The sequence below is a fragment of the Archocentrus centrarchus genome, chromosome 14 (genome assembly GCF_007364275.1).
Source record: "Archocentrus centrarchus isolate MPI-CPG fArcCen1 chromosome 14, fArcCen1, whole genome shotgun sequence".
NCBI lineage: Eukaryota > Metazoa > Chordata > Actinopteri > Cichliformes > Cichlidae > Archocentrus > Archocentrus centrarchus.
In genome coordinates this window covers 12,466,165-12,487,389 of record NC_044359.1, presented here as the reverse complement: position 1 = coordinate 12,487,389, position 21,225 = coordinate 12,466,165, and the positions used below count along the sequence as shown (strand labels likewise).

The following is a 21,225-nucleotide window of genomic DNA, read 5'->3' as shown; positions in this document are numbered from 1 at the left end:
TCCAGCAGCTAAAGTAAACAAGGATGTCCGGCCGTACCTTCAAAATAAAAGCACGATCAACAAACATGCAGAGCTTGAATGGAAAATTAACTTAAAGTAGCATTATTACGACCTATTAGGTCGTAATAGGAATTATTACGACCTAATAGGTCGTAATAGGACGTAATAGGCTGTAATAGGACGGTAGCGCCGGTCTCTGGCTGCATGACCGCAGATGCTCGTCTCTGGATGAGTGATCTGGAACGATCATTTCATTGTGTGCCTTGTGCGTACAATGAAATGATCGTGAGTTGAATCTAACATCTGATTAAAGAGATAACATAATTTTAAAATTAATTCCAGTTTCAAATAAATTACTGTATATTCAATGACTTTAAATACACTAAACGTACAAGTCCTTCCAAAGAACTCATCAGCTGTAAAAACATTCTTTTACTACAATTTCTCCAGTGATGATTCATTTCCTCCCATTATTCAATTCAGCTCAGTTCAATTCAATTCAATTCAATTTTGGTCATATAGCCAAATCACAACAGACACCTCAAGGCGCTTTATAATATAAAGACCATCCAATAATTACAGAGAAAATTCAACAGTCAAAACAACCCCCTATGAGTAAGCACTTGGTGACAGTGGAAAGGAAAAACTCCTTTTTAACAGGAAGAACCAGGCTCCTCGGGGAGGGGTAGCCATCTGTCGCAACCAGTTGGGGGTGAGGGAAGGGAGACAGGACAAAAAACACACTAGGGAAGAAAGCCAGAGATTAATAAGAACTAATGATTAAATGCAGAGTGGGGTATAAATAGAGTGAAAAGAGGCGACTGAACTCACCGTACCTATGATGAACTCAGTGCATCATAGGAACCCCCCAGCAACCTAGGCCTATTGCATAACTAAAGGAGGGATCAGGTGACCCTGATCCCCTTCACTATAAGCTTGATCAAATAGGAGGGTTTTAAGCCTAATCTTAAAACAGAGAGGGTGTCTGTCTCCCAAATCCAAACTCAGAGCTGGTTCCAAAGAAGAGGGGCCTGAAAGCTGAAGGCTCTGCCTCCCATTCTCTTAAGTATCCTAAGAACCACAAGTAAACATGAAAAATGTTATTATAAACAGCTCCAAACTCCAGCTGAAATACAATTCTATTTAAGAAATCTTCATGGAACAGCTGCCTCTTTTCTAATCTCTGCAAATATTGTAATGTAAATCACCAAGCACAAGTGCCATTTCTAATCTCATTGTATCCTGAATAATGACAGTAAAAGTTTATTCTTTCTATTTCTAGTCCTTGATCAAATTCTTATATCGTCATCAGATGAACTGGTGACTCAAATCTGCTGTGAACACAGTCATCTGTGAGCAGTGAAGTTAAACGTATGGAAAACAGCGTCAACCTGGCAAACACATTTAGAGAACTGAAAACTATAGCTGCTGACACGACCGCATGTTTCCTGTTTCTTCTATATGGACAATAATGTCAAAAAAGGATGATTTGTACACAAAATTGTTTGTAAAGGCAGCTGGTTTTGAGCACGCAGGTCACATCCTGTTTGTAGTTCTGTGTGTCTGAGAACTACTCGGGAACTGGATAAACTGGGTTTCAGAACAATGGTTTCCAACTGTTACTGATTAAACAAAACCAGGCACTAAAGGGCAGCAGCTGCACAGGATGGTTTCAGGTCACAGATCTTTTGATTCATTTTTGTAATCATAGGATATATTGTTAGCTTTAATTCATATTTTAATGTCAAATTTATATCTTAAAAACTTTAATTGCACAGGTCGTAATCTCTAACAATGTTAAACAAATGATTACATTCTTGATGCTTTGGATTTGAAACTACTTCAGTTTGAGAGTATCTCAAGAACCACAGAAACAGAACTGCAATGCAACAGTTCAGTTTATAGGACAACATAACCTGTAACAGGCCGTAACTATGGCCATAACAGTCATGTGTAAGGCTATGCTCTCCACCACCATCACCCAAACACCAAATGAGGGAGTATGCTTTAAAAAAAGAGCTTTAATATCTCTATTAGACATAAAACAAAGAGGCACAGAAGTTTGTGGTGGAACAAGATAATGATATTACAGATATTTTAACACACTGTTCCCCCAACTTTTTTTTTCCAAAGCAGTTTGGTTTCAGTTTGGCTTTGGCTCAGCATAAGTTCAACTAATTAATGCACACAAGCCTCATGAGCGCTGCTCACTATTTGGGCAGCTGGCACAAATCCAGCAAACAAGCCCCAGGATGTCTGAAGGATGCATCTTCACAGTTTAAGACAAGTCCAAGTGACTTTGATTTTAGATTAAACCGGAGAGCCCTGGAAGTTCAAAGCGATATTCAACAGCTGGGCTCCCAGGTCTGCATGCTGCCCTCTGGGCAGGAACTCTGCAGATAGCTCTCTGTAGGTGCTGCAAACTCTACGTTCATGAATGTCCTCCCTGTGAATGGCGTGTTTCCATCTATGCCGGGCCTCACCGTATAAAACTACTAAACATCGGCGAGGAAGAGGCACAGCTACGTGGACCTCCCCCGTTAGTCCCAGCTCTGGCAGACCCTGTTCCAGAGACATGGTGAGTGTAGTGTCGGACAACATGTTGATGGTGACCAGCCGCTCCCCCCACAGCCAAGAATCATCGAGGTGTGGATCTATGGCCGCGCCTCGCTCAGGTTGATAATCCAGGTTGCACTGCTCCACTGGCTGGAAGCCTGCTAGGGTTGGTTCCTGATGCATCCGGAGCACAAGTTTTTGGCTTAAAGCAGGGAGTCCACTAAAGCCACCCACACGCACTTTCCTTTTCTTGAAGTTCACCTTAGGGCCAAAGTCCTGCAACAAAAAGGGAGGAGGCTTTTGTTTATTCCATTAGTATAAAATACTATATACAATGTCATATTGCTGAAAAATACCAGATAATTTTATATTTACATCAGAAGCTTCACATGTGTCAATGCCAGTAGCACATTACATTCCACATAAAACCACTGATGCCACTTTCCCACTGCCGAGGAACCGGTTCGCGTGCCAGTGCCCGTGCTGTTCCCAATGAAGCAGCGAAACGCTTAAGAACGGGCCCGCGTTCCCACCGCGTTTCTGTGAACTGTTCCTTTACGTCTGAGTGTGGGCGGGTCCTCGTCTGGACACGGAAGCCGAAGCGCACAAACGTGGGAGAACACGCTCCCCTTTCTTGTGCTGCAAATACGTTTTATGGTCCAAACCAAACTACTGCAGCATCTGTGTGCAGCACAGAGGTAAACACAGACAGTGATTAAAGCAAGACGACAAGTACGCACTTTGTGTCCTTTTATCTGTGATATGAACTGATACAAAGCAGCAAGTTCAGCCTTAGAGCCCAACCTAATTCACATACGTGAAAATTGCTTCGCTTTTCTCATGTAATACACATGTAATATGGTAGAAAACTTGATGTTGAGACGGCAGAGTCATGCCCGTCTGCTGCTTTCGCAGTTGGAGACCAGCTAGTTTGAGGGGCTGGAATTGAACCCGTTTTTTGGCCAAGTGTTTCGGCAGTGAAAAACCCGCCTAACGGTTCAAATTACGGCACGGGCTCCGGAACCCTGTTGGTGGGAAAGAGGCCTGAGAGCTTTATGAACTAAAAGTTACTTTAAAGTTACTTTAAAGTTAAGTATCTGTTGAACTGGGAGCCAGATCACTGTCCAAAATGATGCCAAGGTTCTAATCCCAGACATCCAGCAGTTAATGCCATCAGGGCAGCTGATTAGGCTATGAACAGAGGTTAGATCATCAGAGGAACATTTTTATTTCTGCAGATCTAAAACTACTAATTGAAACACTGAAACTTCTACTCTTTAAGAGAACCTGACCTCTTAAACCAGGTGAATCATGAAGCCTCTGAATTAAAATGTCATGATCAACAGTGTCAAAGGCAGCAGTGAGACCAAACACAGCTGAGACTGAAGCTCTCTGTGAATCACAGCTGATCTTCAGGTCACTGATGACTTTAGGAAGAGCTGTTTCTGTGCTTAACCTGTTTCCTTCGACCGGACTGGGACTGTTTCCAGACATCCTGGTCCATCGTACTTATCAGCTCCTTCTCCTCGTCTTCTGCTATGAAGTTCTCCCACAGGAAGACACCAGGAAAAGGGAAGGATGCAGCCTCGGCATCTTTTCCAGCAGCGAGCCTCGTCTCAGGATCATAGAGGAAATGATGTAAAGTCTTCATATAAAAAAAAAAAAAACATTGTTATTTATACTTTAACGGGATCTTATTCCTGTAGGTATATTACAAAAATTTTCATTCTTTCCAGTTACACCTAAAATCCATGCAGATAGAAAGAGCATGGGGAAAAAATGAATTTTGGAACCAAAACCAAACTAATAGCACAAATAATAATGAAGTTACACCCGATTAAATACTCCGTTAGCATGCACTGTTTTTACCATTAGAATCAATGAAAACTGTGATCTCAAAGTGCAGTACACGCAGAAAAGTTAGCATTTTTTCTCTTACTTTAAATCAATATTTAAGTGAAATTTTCAGGAAAGAGAAGCAGAAGTATGGCAAACAGAAAATGTAAGAGCTGAGAAAACAGCTTAATTAATTATAGCAAAAAACCACGCCACGGAAATTACACACCTTCATTTGGTCAGAAACCCGGATTTTGGCAGACCGCTTCAGCGTATTAGCCGAGGCTACAAACAGGTTAGCTCGGACTGTGTTGCTAGGCTATGCTGCAGTGATTGTGACATACCTTTCATTAATTCATTAACAGACAGTATGGATTTAATGTCTATTTTTTATAATGACGAACGCTGGCAGTACACATTTATTAGGTCAGTAATAACCCTTTAATAAGGACGGAATGTCCTACGAGGGCTCCCGTAGCCCCTTGTGAGTACTGCTGTTAGTACTCACTGACAGTTCTTTCCCTTACCTGCTGATAAAAACATAATAAAAGACAGCTCTCTGATGGATATTAGTACCTTTGATTCACTCGCCTCCAGCTGTACTTTCCCCTTCAATTTTTCGCACACGAGACACCGACGGATACCTTTACAAGCGCACGAAATCTCATCGTCTCTGCCGTCGGGAGCCATCGTCGTGCATTTTCTTCTTGTGTTAGTAAGTGATAGCAAAGTACATCACTGTCGCCACCTAGCGGAGCATGTGGGCCTTTACAGTTTTTGAGAATTAGCCAAACGGAGGAGAAAGAAAAGTTGAAAACAGATGTACACTATACTGCCAAAAGTATTCACTCACTCATCCAAATCATTGAATTCAGGCGTTCCAGTCACTTCCATGGCCACAGGTGTATAAATCAAGCACCTAGGCATGCAGACTGCTTCTACAAACATTTGTGAAAGAATAGGTGGTACTGTTATAGGATGCCACCTGTACAACAAGTCCAGTCACAAAATTTCCTCGCTATTAAATATTCCACAGTCGGCTTTTAGTGGAAGCAACTGGGAAAGACAGCAACTCAGCCATGAAGTGGTAGGCCACAAATCACAGAGGCGTACAGTGCACAGAGGTCGCCAACTTTCTGCAGTCAGTCACTACAGACCTCCAGACTTCATGTGGCCTTCAGATTAGCTCAACAACAGTGCGTACAGAGCTTCATGGAATGGGTTTCCATGGCCGATCACCTGCATCCAAGCCTTACATCACCAAGCACAATGAAAAGCGTCAGATGCAGAGGTGTAAAGCATGCTGCCACTGGACTCCAGAGCAGTGGAGACCTGTTCTCTGGAGTGACAAATCAGGCTTCTTCCTCTGGCAATCCAACGGATGAGTCTGGATTTGGCAGTTGCCAGGAGAACAGTACCTGTCTGACTGCATTATGCTAAGTGTAAAGTTTGGTGGAGGGGGGATTATGGTGTGGGGTTGTTTTTCAGGAGTTGGGCTCGGCCCCTTAGTTCCAGTGAAAGGAACTCTTAATGCTTCAGCATACTAAGACATTTAGGACAATTTGATGCTCCCAACTTTGTGGGAACAGTATATAAATCATTGGTGCTTACTGGTTCTACTGTATATTGTCTGTATATTGTTTTAGAGGCTGAGTTTTTGATTGACACCTTGTTGTGGGGAACATTCAGGATTGGCTGTCATCAAAACTGCAAAACACACACTAATTTTCTTATTATGAAATAATTTCTTTAATGGATAATCAGGATACAACTAAAGAATTTAGTAATCCTGTGTTCATTATGGGAAAATTTCAGAGCAAGTTAAATTTCTCACTTTCACTACACTAATACTCGCTTTTTCCAGCTTTTTGAAGTCACTGAAATATGTAGAAAGAAAATAATTGAAAGGCTAAAACACTGCACTCCTCTCTGTCTTGGTTCTTCAGGGTTTTTTTTTTACTCTTTCATAAATGTTTTTTCATGTGTGGCGATTGTTTACATTATTGTTGTTCTTATTCTGTGGTATTTTATTTGTGTTGAAAATATATCTTTGAAAATATATCTTTCCTTTCCCCCTGTTTTTCATGATTTTGTTACAGTTACAAACCACTGAGAGCTTCATGAACTAGTGGTAGGATTTTAGAGCACTGAACTGGGAACCAGTGAGGTGATTTCAGTACTTTGATAACATGTTCAAATTTCAAGACTGGCTGGTGCATTCAGAGCAAGCTCAAGTCGTCCTACTGATGATTTGGATAATCCAGAAAAGAGAGCATTACAGTTATCTAACCTGCCTCATTTGGATGCATGGACCAATTTCTCAGAGTCAGTTTGAACAGGGGTTAGATCATCAGAGGAAAAATTATAGGTGTATCACCTGCATAAGAATGGTAGGATATATTATGATTCTTTATGACAATACCAAGTGGGAGCATGTAAAGGTTAAAGAGTAACGGACATAATATTGTGTAGCGAATGGTGGTATCCTCATGGCCGGAATAGATCTGTGTTGTACTGATAACACAGGTGGTATTAACTAGACTGGACCCTTTGGTGGGGTATTTGACACCCCTGCTCCACAATAAATAATAATAAAAAATTTACCTACTTTCCCAACATTTTATTTTTATGGGAGCAAAATTCCACAAGGGGCGCACTTTCCTCTTTTTGCCTGGTAGGCAAAACTCAGGGTGATAAAAGGGGTCGGCCTTAAAACACGCCCACCGGAAGTGCGTAGTATTTCCCCGGGAAAGCTCGGTTTCAACAGGAGGAGTGTTTTGGTGTTTTCATCGCTGAAAGTGTTGAAACGTTTGGTAGGTAATATAAATCACATATATTAACACATTTACAGGTCTGCTGTTTGCTAATGGAAGCCAAACGCTGGCATATGCTGTAATTAGCTCAGTTTTTATCGTTTGTGATTTGCCAAGACATTTAAATGCATGGCTGCCGGTGCTTCCAGCGTGGTTAGCTCGAAAAGTTCTCGAAATGATTGTCTCGCTTTATCATGTTCCTCAGCTAAAATATCCTTCCCTCCCTTAATGTGGTTACATATAGAAGTTATGGCAACGTTACTTAAAAGGATAACTCGTAAGAACCACTTTTATAACCGAAACTCGAGCCTGTTGTTGTTTGGGTACCGCCTCAGATGCAGGAAACCCAGAGACGAGAGATAAATGCCTAGTTGCTCATTCTCCGCTAATCTCTTGTTTCTGAGGAAATCTTTAAATTCATTCGGCTGATTAATCATTCTAAGGGTTTATATCAAAAAACAGTACTCAAGGCAGCCCAAACAAGTGAAACTAAATGTGCTATGACCAGTGTCTGTGTAGTAATATTTGTCATAAATAGTATGAAAGCTTGAATGGAACATTAGCTGCTACTTGTTTAACTCTGTGTTTCTACTTTCAGTATTTCTCACCCACAGGAATTTTCACTGTTCCTAAAGGCTGATCAGCGGTGCTGATTACTAATCAGTCCTTCAAAGCCACCGTTTATAATCCATGTTTCCCGATTTCATTGTTTTCAAGCTAATTATATTATTAAAGAGCGTTTACTGACTTTGAGTAGTTGATGTAATTATGTTGTTTTGGCCTCGTGGGCGGGGCCTCTGGTTGCCTGATCAGAGCAGAACGGTAAACTAAGACGACAATTATCTCAGCCGTTCCCTCCAGTTTGCCATCTTCACTCCTGAATTGTGCTTCTACCCACAGATAAACAATGCAGAAAATAACAGAGAAGCTTCTACTGGAGAAAGCCACTCCAAAAACCAATAAACTGGAGCAAATCAAGGCATTGAAGTAAGCATGCTTTTTCTCATCATCATGCTCTGTAGGTGTCATGCTGTTAAATGTTGCAGGGTAGTAAGCTCGTAACACCTGTTTACAGCTGTGGTCAGAAGTTTACATGCAGATGTCACAGGCATGAATGTCATGGTCATTTTTGGCTTTTAATGATTTAATTGAACTGTTCTTTTTCTAGGGTGGAGTGATTGTACAGCACACATCTTTAATTACTTAGAAAATCCGAAATAAATTCAAACTTGTGCACCCAGTTTTTTTTAATTCTGGCTGAATATCTGACCACTTGTCCTGGCAGAATTGGTAGAGTTCATTTAGATCAGTTGTTTTTCTTTGTTTTTTTGGGCATAGACCCAGCTGCTGCAAATTTCAGTGAAGCCTTAAGATGTAGATTTGTTTGAACCGATGATCTTGGGATCTGCAGCTCTTTGTAAATGGCTTCAAGAGACCTTCCCAACTTTTGTAAATCTACAACTATCCTTCTTAGATCTTCACTGAGTTTCTTGGACTTTCTCATTGTTCTCAGTATTGTCAGTCCAATGAGTGCTGACAAAGAGAAACTAACAGTTGTGGTCAATCATGATCACCAACAAGAAGTTAACAGACTTGTAAAGTTAAGGCACTGTAGAACCTTCAGCACCACTTAAGATATAAGTGAGTGTATGTACAGTACCAGGCAAAGGTTTGGACACACTCACCCATTTATATTAATGGATGAATGTGTCCAAATCTTTGCCTGGTACTGTATATATTTGAGCCTGTATCTGTAGTTTTGAACTTGTGTGGATCAGAGAAAATCCAAAATAAATTCAAACTTCTGCACCCAATTCGTGCTTTTTAAAGTAATTAAAGGTGTATGTTGTACACTGCTCAAAAAAATAAAAGGGAACACTCATAACACATCCTAGAGCTGAATGAATGAAATATTCTAATTGAATACTTTGTTCTGTACAAAGTTGAATGTGCTGACAACAAAATCACACAAAAATCATTAGTGGAAATCAAATTCATTAACCAATGGAGTCCTGGATTTGGAGTCACACACAAAATTAAACTGGAAAAGACACACTACAGGCTGCTCCAACTTTAATGTAATGTCCTTAAAACAAGTCAAAATGAGACTCAGTATTGTGTGTGGCCTCCACGTGCTTGCATGACCTCCCTACAACACCTGGGCATGCTCCTGATGAGGTAGCGGATGGTCTCCTGAGGGATCTCCTCCCAGACCTGGACTAAAGCATCCGCCAACTCCTGGACAGTCTGTGATGCAACGTGACGTTGGTGGATGGAGCGAGACATGATGTCCCAGATGTGCTCAATCGGGTTCAGGTCTGGGGAACGGGCGGGCCAGTCCACAGCTTCAATGCCTTCATCTTGCAGGAACTGCAATGAGGTCTAGCATTGTCCTGCATTAGGAGGAACCCAGGGCCAACCGCACCAGCATATGGTCTCACAAGGGTTTTGAGGATCTCATCTTGGTACCTAATGGCAGTCATGCTACCTCTGGCGAGCACATGGAGGGCTGTGCGGCCCTCCAAAGAAATGCCACCCCACACCATTACTGACCCACTGCCAAACCGGTCATGCTGAAGGATGTTGCAGGCAGCACATCGCTCTCCACGGCGTCTCTAGACTCTGTCACATGTGCTCAGTGTGAACCTGCTTTCATCTGTGAAGAGCACAGGGCGCCAGTGGTGAATTTGCCAAGCGTCCTGCACGGTGTTGGGCTGTGAGCACAACCCCCATCTGTAGACGTCGGGCCCTCATACCATCCTTATGGAGTCGGTTTCTAAACGTTTGTGCAGACACATGCACATTTGTGGCCTGCTGGAGGTCATTTTGCAGGGCTCTGGCAGTGCTCCTCCTGTTCCTCCTTGCACAAAGGCAGAGGTAGCGGTCCTGCTGCTGGGTTGTTGCCCTCCTACAGCCTCCTCCATGTCTGCTGGTGTACTGGCCTGTCTCCTGGTAGCGCCTCCAGCCTCTGGACACTACGCTGACAGACACAGCAAATCTTCTTGCCACAGCTCGCATTGATGTGCCATCTTGGATGAGCTGCACTACCTGAGCCACTTGTGTGGGTTGTAGAGTCCGTCTCATGCTACCACGAGTGTGAGAGCACCACCAACATTCAAAAGTGACCAAAACATCAGCCAGAAAGCATAGGTACTGAGAAGTGGTCTGTGGTCCCCACCTGCAGAACCACTCCTTTATTGAGTGTGTCTTGCTAATTGCCAATAATTTCCACCTGTTGTCTATTCCATTTGCACAACAGCATGTGAAATTGATTGTCAATCAGTGTTGCTTCCTAAGTGGACAGTTTGATTTCACAGAAGTTTGATTTACTTGGAGTTATATTGTGTTGTTCCCTTTATTTTTTTGAGCAGTGTACATCATTCCACCCTGAAAACAGAACAGTTCAAAGAAATCATTAAAGGCCCCAAACTACCATGACATTCATACCCATGATGAATTAATGTAAACTTCTGATCACAACTGCACATGTGCAGCTGTGATCAGTGTTCTGTACTGATTGGATCTTTAAATACTGCAAGAAAATGTTAAATTAAATGAAATATTTGTACATTTTTGTGATGGTGTGTGTGTATAGAATTTGTTATAAATGTAATACTATGATTACATAATATGTAGATTTGATCTCATACCCTATGAAAAGACTAACTTGGCATACTTTGCTTTTCAGTCTGTCTAAGATGGGGTTGAAGCTTCAGGATCTACCCGTCAAGCTGCTATCCCGTCTCCAGTCCCTGGAAAAGTGGGATCTTTCTGGGAACATGCTGCAGGAGTTTCCCAAGAGCCTGGAGCTGTCTACTCTTCGCTGCCTGGACCTGAGCGACAATCAGATCGAGGATGTTACCACTCTGAACTCTCTAAGCAACTTGGAAGAGATCAAGATAGATAACAACCTCTACATCACTGTAAGCACATGGCTTTATTTAAGGATACTCTGTGCAGCTACAGCACAAATGACAAATACATGAACGGTTTATATTTGGGTGTCCGTCTGTCATAAAATCACTCACTTCTGGCTTGGTTCATTAAACAGCTAGCTAACAAACATGGAGAAATATTTGAGTTGAGCAACATTTCTGAATGAAAAAAGCATCCCTGCATTCCTACCAGTTTTACCCATCCCATTACCAAATGAAAACTGGATTATCAGCAGAAAACTTTTTTAAAAATTATTTTTAAGAGGGTTTCTGCTAAGTTTCAGCTATACAATTTTGGCTTTGCATGATTCACGGTTTAAAAGTTAATAATCATCTTGTACTTGGCCTTTGTGCGGTCATAAGACCTAGAAAAAAACGTGGTTATATAATAATCCCAACCTGATTCCGTTATAAAATGATGGAAGAATTAAAGCTCGTTTTTCCCTTTTTTTTCTTGGTGGGATCTCCAGTCTGCTCTTTATTTATACCACCACATCAAACGTAATGTACATTTGAAAGTAAAATGTTGGCATAAAAGGTTCAGAGCATGCCGACATGCGTGCAGTAAACGTTTTCGGGAGCGGCTGACTTCACTGTTAATGTTTCTTTCCTTTGTCAGGTGAGTGACAGTTACAAGCTGATGGTGCTGCTGCCCAATCTGAGGATTTACAACGGTAAAGATGTCACCTCTTCTGCCAACCACTTACGTTATGTCTACAGTGACAACCTGAGGACCAGGGTATGGAACTAGTGGGTTATTTTGGCAAATTTCCTGGTGTTGGTGTTAATATTCTTAGTTATACACTAAAAATGATTTTAAGCAGCTGTTAGTTTGGTTCAGTTGTTTGTCATGTTTCATCAGACAGGCTGGGATCGCTGTACAAACTGTTGCTGTTTCTTTTAGATTGCTGCTCTTTGGGAGAAGAACTTCTGCGCCCGAGATCCCATCACAGCAGGGAAGCTGTCTGACTTGGAGATCGATTTCATCAGCACTGCCCGGAAGCAAGTTAAATTTGGGCCTAGTTCAGTCAGTGACTTCACCAAATGGAGGGTAAGGTTGGGATGTTTTAGCACATTTTTTGCATTGCTTTCTGTTACATTTAATAACTTCTTCTTGATCTCCTTTGGGTCCTAGGTGGAGATATTAGCTAAAGAGTATCTACGTTCTCTGACAGAACCAAAGGAAAAACCTGATAGCGAGGAGTCTACCGGCACTAAAATGAACTGTGTAAGTCTTTGTCTGAGCTAAATATTGCTGCATCAATGAAGTTACATTGGAGATTTAAATTTAATGTCTCTGCTTTAGTTCAGAATATGTCTTTTATATCTAAAGTACAGTGGCAGATTTAACTAATGATGATGATGTTGGAGGATTTTAAGTTCATACAATGGTTTTTTTTTTTTTTACTCAGGATGTCTCAAAGCCTGCCAAGAGGAAACAAAGTCAATTAGTTATAAACACCAACATAAGCTTGACACCTCGCAAAAAGGCTTGCACAGATCCCCCGGCCTCTTCGGCTGAAGACAGTCCTCGCCAGTCCAGATTCCGCCTCAAGCCTCAGAGACAAACCCCATCCAGCACGGTCAGGATGAGCCCCCGCAAGACAAGTCAGCCTCCCGCTACGCCCAGCAGAGGAGAGAGCAGGCCAGAGACACCTAAGAGAAGTTCTGAAGTGCAACAAATCAATGAGGATGGCACTCGGAAGAAACAGAAGCAGGAAAGCGCAGGCAAAAAAGGTTTACAGAGAGATGCCGACATGCTACACACAGCAGAGACTTGCAGCAGGACACAGGTAATGGGAATTCAGCTTCTTCTTTGCTTTGGGATTTAAGGAGGATGCAACTTGATTGGCTGGTGGGGTAATACATTAGCAAATCCACTGTCGATGCTTTTGGTCACTGGAAAATAGACCAGTTAAAATTTCCAAAACAAAAGATCTAAAAATAATGTCTGAGGAAAAATACACATTTCGAGCCAGCCAGTGGGTGGCAACATTAGTCCTGAGTTTTGGTGCAGACTTGTAGGTCTCATCAGCTGGTACAGAATTAATGTCCCCCTTGATGAATTGCAGTAACTTTGGTTATTCTATAATTTCTAATTTAGCACCATCACCAGGTCTTTTAATTTGTCTAATAACTTGGTTTAAAACTACCAACTTGTGTAGCTATGAGCTGTTTCTCCTGAACTTTGTGTCTGCGGCAGTATTGAAAGCCCCAAATCACTTTGCTGTCTCACATCTCATGTTTCTGTCCTCCAGCAGCCGGTGAGTCTCAAGCCGCTCCACGTTCTCCAGTGCCACAGCAAGCAGGACAGCTTGGAGGACTTCTCGACCCAGCTGTGGGCCTGTGCTTTCCAGCCGCTGCCAGATTCTGCAGGTATTGTTGAACACAATTTGGAGAGCAGTTACAGCGCATCACATTTAGAAGGGTTTAGAAAAGCCTAAACGATTAGATAAATAGATTTGAAAGCTTTTTTTGCTGTATTAACAAGCATGCGATTAAATTCAGGCTTTATTTCTTTATGAACAGGCAATGCTGGAGGAAGTCGTTTGGTCGCCACTTGTGGAGGAGACTCCATCTGTTTGATTGACTGTGAAATGGGGATGGTGATGAAGAAGTACAAAGTTCCTGGGGAGGTATGCTCCATTTATTTTGATTAGTCTACAGTAGTTAGGCTTTAAAAACTAGAATTGTGAGATCCTTGATTTATTATGACAATAAAACACTTAAAAAAAAAAAAAATGAATATTTTGCATACCAAATATATTAGCTGACACTTGTGGTGGAATTTACCTTTCCAAAAAAAAAAATATCACAAAGAACCATTAAAAAGATTGTAACAGTTTTAATACAAAAATCGTTCACACACGAGTCAAAGGTCAAGTTCCGTGTCCAGAAGAGGACCCGCCCACACTCATACATAAAAGAGCAGTTCACAAAGCGCGGAGGAAACGCGGGCTCATTCTTAAGCGTTTTGCCGGTTCCTTGAAACCGACACAATCACTGTCACCTTGGCGGTGGAAATGTAGCAATACACACACTGTTTACACAGCTTACATAGTACCCATGGTACACACACGTATATGTTTGGTTAACCTATGCCTTGAGTTGATCTCTACAAAACATAAAGTACAAGGTACAAGCAAACAATAATTCTGCATATGCTAAGTAAGTGAAAGTTCAATTAGGTATTTTTCCATTACAACACGTTCATGCTGTCCGTATGTATCCATCTTTGGTTAAACCTGTCTCGATTATGTATGCGTGAAATTAACCCCTGTGTATCTTTTACGGTTCTTCACATCAGGAGTTCTTCTCCCTGGCCTGGTCCACAGTGTTGATGTCCAGGGGGGGCACGGCTTCAGCTCAGCACTGCAGTATTCTTGCAGCTGGTGGCAAGAGAGGAATTGTTAAATTGATTCATCCCAGAAACAACGTGGCCTACGGCGAGTTCAGAGCCAGCCGGAAGGCGCTCTCTGTCCTCCGTTTTAACCACTATCAGGGAAACTTCCTCTTCAGTGAGTAATTAGTGACACAAGCATCGATTCTTTGACAGCGTACGAGATAATCATCCATTTGTTCTTACCATATTAGTTGGTAAGATGTTTAAAAATGGGGAACATAAAATTCTGATAGAATCAGAAGGTTTGTCAATAAACTAGGAGTTACTCTTTAACTTATTAAGAGAAAATAAATAAATGGTAATCCTGTGTTGTGAACATTTCCTGTAGTTTCCATCCTCACCTGTTAGAGGAGTGGTCCTTACATAACTTGATTTGCTTGTGTTTAAACCGATCTACTTTTACAGTAACACCACTTTATCTCATGTCCTGTAGCGGGATCATACGACAACAAGATCCTCATGTGGGACATCGGCGGGGTGGACAGCCAGTACAACTTCAAAATCGTGTGAGTCTCTCTGCCACGAAGTGTTTGTAATACAATTCGGAAGCCAGGCAGCATTTTGGTCAGAAATGGCATCACGTCTGTTGACCTGACTTTTTAATATGGCTTCATTAAGTTAAATTTTTGTTGCTAGTAGTATGCAGTGAAAGTGAATGAGTGTGGCGATGCCCCTAATGACTTTTTAACTGGTTCATTGTCAGTAATAAGTTTGATAATCTTTTATCAAACTTACTTCTAGAATTTAATTAAAATTGGGTAGATAAAAATTTCAGACTGATGTTGAGAACTTATACGGTGTGTTGCCTCACAGCTAGAAGGTCTGTGTGGAGTTCGCGTCTTCTACCTGTGTCTGCGTGGGTTTCCTCTCACAGTCCAGAGACATGCAGTTAGTGGGGTTAGGTTAACTGGTCACTCTAAATTGCCCATAGGTGTGAATGGTTGTCTGTCTCTCTGTGTTAGCGCTGCGACAGGCTGGTGACCTGTATAGGGTGTACCCTGCCTCTCGCCGGCTGGGATAGGCTCCAGCACCCCCCCGCGACCCTGAACAGGATAAGTGGAAGAGAATGGATGGACAGATACTATTTATTGTTTGTTTACTAATTGTTTGTACTGTTTGCCCCTCCAGTCAGCTGCTGGTGTTGGAGATCAGTGCCACCCCTCTGCACATCTGCCTGCCCCCCACTGCTCCCAGTGTGCACCTACTGGCTGCATCTGAGGACGGCTTGCACTGCTACCACACACAACTCGGTGCCAACAACAGCAATAAGAGGTGTGTGTGTGTGTGTGTGTGTGTGTGTGTGTGTGTGTGTGTGTGTGTGTGTGTGTGTGTGTGTGTGTGTGTGTTTGTTTGTTTTCAATCTATTCCAGTTCTACCTTACTCTGGTGACAGTCTGCGGCTGTGGCTCAGTTGGTAGAGCAGGTCATCTACTAATCGGAAGGTTGGTGGTTCGATTCCCAGCTTCTCCAGGCTGAATGCCAAAGATACTGAGCAAGATACTGAACTCCAAGTTGCTCTCTGACACAAGCGTTGGAATGTGAATGTGTGTGAATGTTAGATAAGAAGCACTTAGCTTATTTACACATGGAAGTGCTTGTATGAATGGGTGTGAATGCAAACATGTTGTATAAGTGCTTTCAGTGGTCAATTAGAGTAGAAAAGCACTATATAAGAACTAGTCCATTTACCATTTACAGTCAGTGACAGTGAGATGCACTGACTGGCACCAGACTGTACTGGTGCCTTCACAATATCTGTTCACTGATGTTTTAATCAGGAAACTATGTATACAGTCATATGTGTCGCAGCCAGAAGCAATTAAGTTTTATTTCTTCTTGGTAGGTCAAAGGAAATGGAGATAACTTTTCCCATATATAAGAAAGAAGACAAAGACCATGACTACCACACCATAGACGGCCTGAGTTTTCTTAATGATGACATAGTGGGTAAGTGTACCACAGTACCACTGTGGTCATATTTACAGTGCCTATAAGTGTATTCCACTTTCAGCTGGAAACATTGAGTCACACTGGATATTATTAGGCCTTTCAGCGATACTTGGCATTGGCAGTCATCATCTGACTCCATTTACATTTGTGAGACATGATGAAGTTGAAAGACCCTCATTAAGGCAATAACTCCCTATAAATCATATACAGTTAGTTCCATATGTTTTTGGACATTTTATATAATTTTGCTCCTCTATATCATCACCGTGGATTTGAAATCAATAGGTGATTGAAGTGCAGACTTTCAGCTTTAATTCAAGGTTTTTTTTGTTTGTTTTTTTACAGTCATTTTTATGCACAGGTCTCCCCTTTAAAAAGTATTTGGACAAATATGAGGATTGTTTTTTTCATCAATAACCACCAGTGACCCGGTTCCACTGGCAGCCATTTATGCCATGCCATAAGATTTCCTTCAGGATTCCTTCGACAGTCTTCCTCAAGAGCAGAAATATTATTGACTTGGCTGGATGTGAGAGGGAAAAGTTCTGTGATCATCCACTTTAGTTTTGTGGTTGTTGTTGAGCTCCCAGTGCACTCCTTCTCTGCGAGGATGTATCATATTGTTCATTTGGCCACTTTTAATAGGTTTAACAGTTATCAGTAGTGCTCTATTAATTTCACTCTTAAACTGACAATAAATCAAAAGCTTGGTGGCTTTAGCTTTAAAATGGAAATACCTACAAAAGCCTGCCTCCACATTTCTAATTTGCCTTCTCCCCCCCTTTTTTTTTTTTGGTCATCTTTTGCATTTGTGGTGCGTTATGGTAGCATCCAAGAACTACATGTATGGTTGCATTTACCTGTGGAGCTGGAGCAGGACCAAGGTTAAGCGGCCTGACAGGAAGAGCAAAACGGTGTGCGCTGTAGTTCTGGCTGAGCTGCAGTGGGTCAGCACTGAGATTCCCTACCTGGCTCTCAACACCTGTCCCGGTAAGTGCGCCTCGTCTCATCAGTGGTGATGCATTTGACATTTTGTCTTCATTTCCAAATCATCATCAGTGTAGTCAAGGTGAGTGAGCTTTATCAGATTGAATAGGAATTGCCATGTTCAGGTCTCCACAGATATTTTGAAAGGTTTCAGCTAAGAAACTGAAGGACAGTCAGATGGGACCTGAAGCTACTCCATAACTGCCTTGGCTGGATGTTTTATTCTAGGTGATGAGCAGTGTGGAGTGTCAGCACAACAACACCTTTTCACTTCAAGACTAAATGATGTTCCAGGGAAAAATAAAATATTATTTCTGATTATTTCACAGCTAAAGCATAAATAAGTTCACGTTTCCACCTAACCCAGTTCTGGGTACCACATTTAGAAAAACTGCTATAGTGCTTGGAGCAAGAACATCGCAGATACTCAGATTGTTGTGCGTGATTTTGTGTTGTCATTCCTCTCCTTAGGTCAAGCCTACATAGTGTGTGGTGATGACAAAGGCAAGATATGGACATATCACATCACCAACCTCCAGAAAAACAGTTTCCACACTGGGAAACCCATCCTGCCCACTGAGGTATCAGGTTTTTCAGTGTACCTTTCCTTTAAAATTCTTGTTTCAAACATGAATTACTGAAGAAATATTTTGTTTGAAATGCATTTATTTTTTTTGGTCTTAATAAAATGAGTTTCATCAACTTCTTACCAAAAACACGGTGGCATCAGAAGTGGTCATATCAGGGAGGTAGTTGCAGTCAGATGAAACAAACTCACAGACCAGTTAATAGTAAAGTCACTCCCTTATTCTTATTATCGGTTACACTTTTGGATGGTTATACTTTGCTTCATTTCATGTGTACATTTTTGATTTTTGCTCTTTTTTAGTGTTGCGTCCAAGTAAAGTCGTTTTACACTCGTAACTCTGAAAAGTAAAATCATGCAACCTCATCTGCCCACATGTTTGCGTTCCAGATGGATTTGTGGTGATTTTGCAACATTCCCAGATCTCAGCATTGAGCTAAACATTGCCCGGCATGTATGAATCCAGTGAAGTCCCATAAAGTCACTTTTTTTTTTGGGGTCATGTGCTCACAAGATATTTAATTTGCAGGAGCAGTGCTTACACATGCTTCTCTAATGAATTCAAATGCACACAATGACATTAAAATGGATAGACATAGGCCATTCAAGTTTTATTTTGGCCTCAGGATAATTTCCTCTGCACCTCTGACAATTTCAGATGCATGCAGCCACCATATTTTAGACTTGTGATATTTCACATCAGCCATCTAATGAGACTCCAGTTCAGATGTGCTTTGCTCAGCAGCTAACGTCTTGTTTGTTTTGGCAGGTGTTGGAGTGGCCGACCCTGGTGAGGAACGGCCTCGGCCAGGTAAAGGGCCCCTCCATCAACAGCATAGCAACGGACCCTGAGCTGTGCTATCTAGTTGCCCTTAGTGACAAGAATATGGTGATAGTATGGAAGAGAGAGGAGTCACTCTGAGCACCAGTGGCACCACAGCCACATGAATTCAAGTATCTGCAGTTTATCTGGATGTGGCCAGGATTTATTTTGTAAAGCTGGGTGTGCCAAATCAAGGACTGAAGATGTGCACATCCATAATTTGTGTTAGTGATGATGCTACATCAGCATCCAACAGCTTCACAGACTGAAGAAAAAACAACAAGACTTCATTATTTTCTTTTACACGGCAGTGTAACATATGGAGTTTTGATATAAAACTCTAATTGCAGATATATTTTTTAACTTAAAGTTGCTGTTGTTATGATTAGTAGGTGATCATAACTAAGTGGAGAGACTTTGTGACATAATTATTGACTGATTTGTTGTTCAGAATTGAAAAAAAAAAACTGCATTTATGTCCACGTGATTATAATAATCCACCATGGCCTTCAAAATCCAGCTGATATTTGAGTTTGTTTTCTTGTGCTGATTTTAGCAGGAGACCATGACTCCACATAACTGCTAAGACTGCTCAGTGTCTGCAGGATGTTTTAAAGGCAACAGTTTGCCGTCACTTTGACTGTAACAAATGTCACATTTCAAATGAAGTCAGTTAATTCAGATTTAATTTGTTGAACTGAATTTCATGAGGATTATGGCTTGTTTCTTTTTGAAATATATGCTTTGTGTAGTTTTTGAAAATGTGAATTAAGCTTGTCTTCTGTTGCGAAGCCAGGATTGGATTTTATTTCCTTGTGCTACTTCGTAATGTTGAGATAACATTAAAGGGTGCACATGCTGCAGTATTTACCTTTCTGCTCATATCAGTGTGCAGCCCACCATGTTTTTATGCTTTAAAGCTGGAAGTGGGCTATTTTTATTTAATTAAAGATGTTTAACTTGTTTTTGACTTGTGTTTTCTGTTGTTCGATCAAATGTCTGGATTCTAAAAAATGCAGCAAAGATATTAATACTATGTATTATCTACATAGCACACTATATTACAGGGCAGGTTGATGGAGGATGCTAAAAAGTGTCAGTGGGGTTGGGGTCTGCAGGACCAAATTAAAATTTTCCTAGAGAACTGCTTGCAGGATTGCTACAAAGACAAAACATTTTCTATGTTCTCACCACAGCATTTAGCACAATAGGTTAACAAATGAACATCTATATTAGCCAGAAGACTAAACATTTGGTTAGAGCAAAGGGGTCCAAAATTAGATGAAAAGCACTACTCTGTTGGAGACAGATGAGGATGAATATGCCTTGAGTTCATGTTGCAGGGGATACGTCACTGCTACAGGGAAGAATGGGTTCATCTATAGCACCACTTTCCAGAAGCAAGCATCACAGTATCTGTGAAAGACAAAGATGAAGAGGATGGCTTCTTCAAGAAGAAAATGGCTCTTCCAGTCACCAAACCTAAACAGTGAGAGGAAATCTCTGAAAGATGGTCTAAGAATCTCTAGGGAACCAGAGGTTTTAAAAAATATATAAATCTGCACAATGATGATTCTTGAGATTATAAATCATTCTCTATTATCCATCCATCTTCTGCCACTTATCTGAGGCTAGGTCATGTGGGCAGCAGTCTAAGCAGAGAAGCCCAGACTTCCCTCTCCCCAACCACCTCCTCCAGCTCATCCAGGGAAACATCTTAGATGTTCCCAGGCCAGTTGAGAGGTGTAATATCTCACGTGTCCTGGGTCAACCCCAGGACCTCCTCCTGTTAGGACACACCTGGAAAACCTCACCGAGGAGATGCCCGCAAGGCATCCCATTCAGATGCCAGAACAACCTCAGCTGGCTCCTTTCGATGTGGAGGAGTAGCAGCTCGACTCCGAGTCCCTAACAAATGACTTAACTAGTTAGTTATTTTTATGGGAGAAGCCAGCCACCCTTTGGAGAAAGCTAATTTCTGCCACTCATTCTCTGTGAATTGTTGCCGCCCTACTGTAGTGGAGGGGTTTGTGTGTCCCAGTGATCCCAGGGGCTATGTTATTGGGGGCTTTTGTCTCTGGTCTCACAAGAGAAACTGGTCTTGGATGAGGGGGCAGATGAAGAGCAATTCAGATGACCCTATGAAAGATTAAAGAACAAAAAACAAACAAACAAGGGACCAGTTTACCCTGTCTGGGATAGGGTTACCGGGGCCTCGCCGTGCAACCAGGCCTGGGGAGGGAACTCTAGAGCCCTGTGGGTTCACCACCTGCAGGAGGTGCTGTAGGGATTGGGTTCAATGTACAGGGGTTGGACAATGAAACTGAAACACCTGGT

The 21,225-nt window shown here is 41.8% G+C and overlaps 2 protein-coding genes across 3 annotated transcripts; one reads left to right on the top strand and one right to left on the bottom strand.

Moving 5' to 3' along the window:
* Positions 1-1,930: 1,930 nt before the first annotated feature.
* Positions 1,931-5,100, bottom strand: alkbh4 (alkB homolog 4, lysine demthylase). The gene is made up of 3 exons (XM_030747128.1): positions 4,969-5,100; positions 4,013-4,201; positions 1,931-2,832 (listed from the first exon to the last, which is right to left on the bottom strand). The coding sequence occupies exons 1-3, from the start codon at positions 5,080-5,082 to the stop codon at positions 2,311-2,313; spliced, it is 825 nt and encodes a 274-aa protein (XP_030602988.1). The 5' UTR covers positions 5,083-5,100; the 3' UTR covers positions 1,931-2,310.
* Positions 5,101-7,136: 2,036 nt separating this feature from the next.
* On the top strand, positions 7,137-19,814 carry lrwd1 (leucine-rich repeats and WD repeat domain containing 1). Of its 2 annotated transcripts, none has more exons than XM_030747114.1 (16): positions 7,137-7,205; positions 8,106-8,192; positions 10,894-11,128; positions 11,760-11,879; positions 12,045-12,191; positions 12,276-12,368; positions 12,553-12,933; positions 13,402-13,516; positions 13,670-13,776; positions 14,448-14,658; positions 14,977-15,049; positions 15,672-15,815; positions 16,386-16,489; positions 17,321-17,482; positions 17,951-18,060; positions 18,835-19,814. In XM_030747114.1, exons 2-16 carry the CDS (start codon positions 8,113-8,115, stop codon positions 18,985-18,987), a joined length of 2,235 nt encoding a protein of 744 aa, XP_030602974.1. In that variant the 5' UTR covers positions 7,137-7,205; positions 8,106-8,112; the 3' UTR covers positions 18,988-19,814. The 2 variants fall into 2 exon arrangements, with proteins under 2 accessions (XP_030602974.1, XP_030602973.1); XM_030747113.1 differs by having other exon boundaries at positions 13,399-13,516.
* Positions 19,815-21,225: the final 1,411 nt, after the last annotated feature.

What these genes read in the sequence shown, in the direction of transcription:
- alkbh4 (XM_030747128.1), bottom strand. Translation starts at nt 5,082, where the DNA reads ATGGCTCCCGACGGCAGAGACGATGAGATTTCGTGCGCTTGTAAAGGT. An exon ending in TGGAGGCGAGTGAATCAAAG is followed by an intron (nt 4,202 to 4,968) that starts GTACTAATATCC and finishes TTTTATATGAAG; the next exon opens with ACTTTACATCATTTCCTCTA. An exon ending in AGTCCGGTCGAAGGAAACAG is followed by an intron (nt 2,833 to 4,012) that starts GTTAAGCACAGA and finishes TTTTTGTTGCAG; the next exon opens with GACTTTGGCCCTAAGGTGAA.
- lrwd1 (XM_030747113.1), top strand. Translation starts at nt 8,113, where the DNA reads ATGCAGAAAATAACAGAGAAGCTTCTACTGGAGAAAGCCACTCCAAAA. An exon ending in AGACTTGCAGCAGGACACAG is followed by an intron (nt 12,934 to 13,398) that starts GTAATGGGAATT and finishes TCTGTCCTCCAG; the next exon opens with CAGCCGGTGAGTCTCAAGCC. An exon ending in CAGTACAACTTCAAAATCGT is followed by an intron (nt 15,050 to 15,671) that starts GTGAGTCTCTCT and finishes TTGCCCCTCCAG; the next exon opens with TCAGCTGCTGGTGTTGGAGA.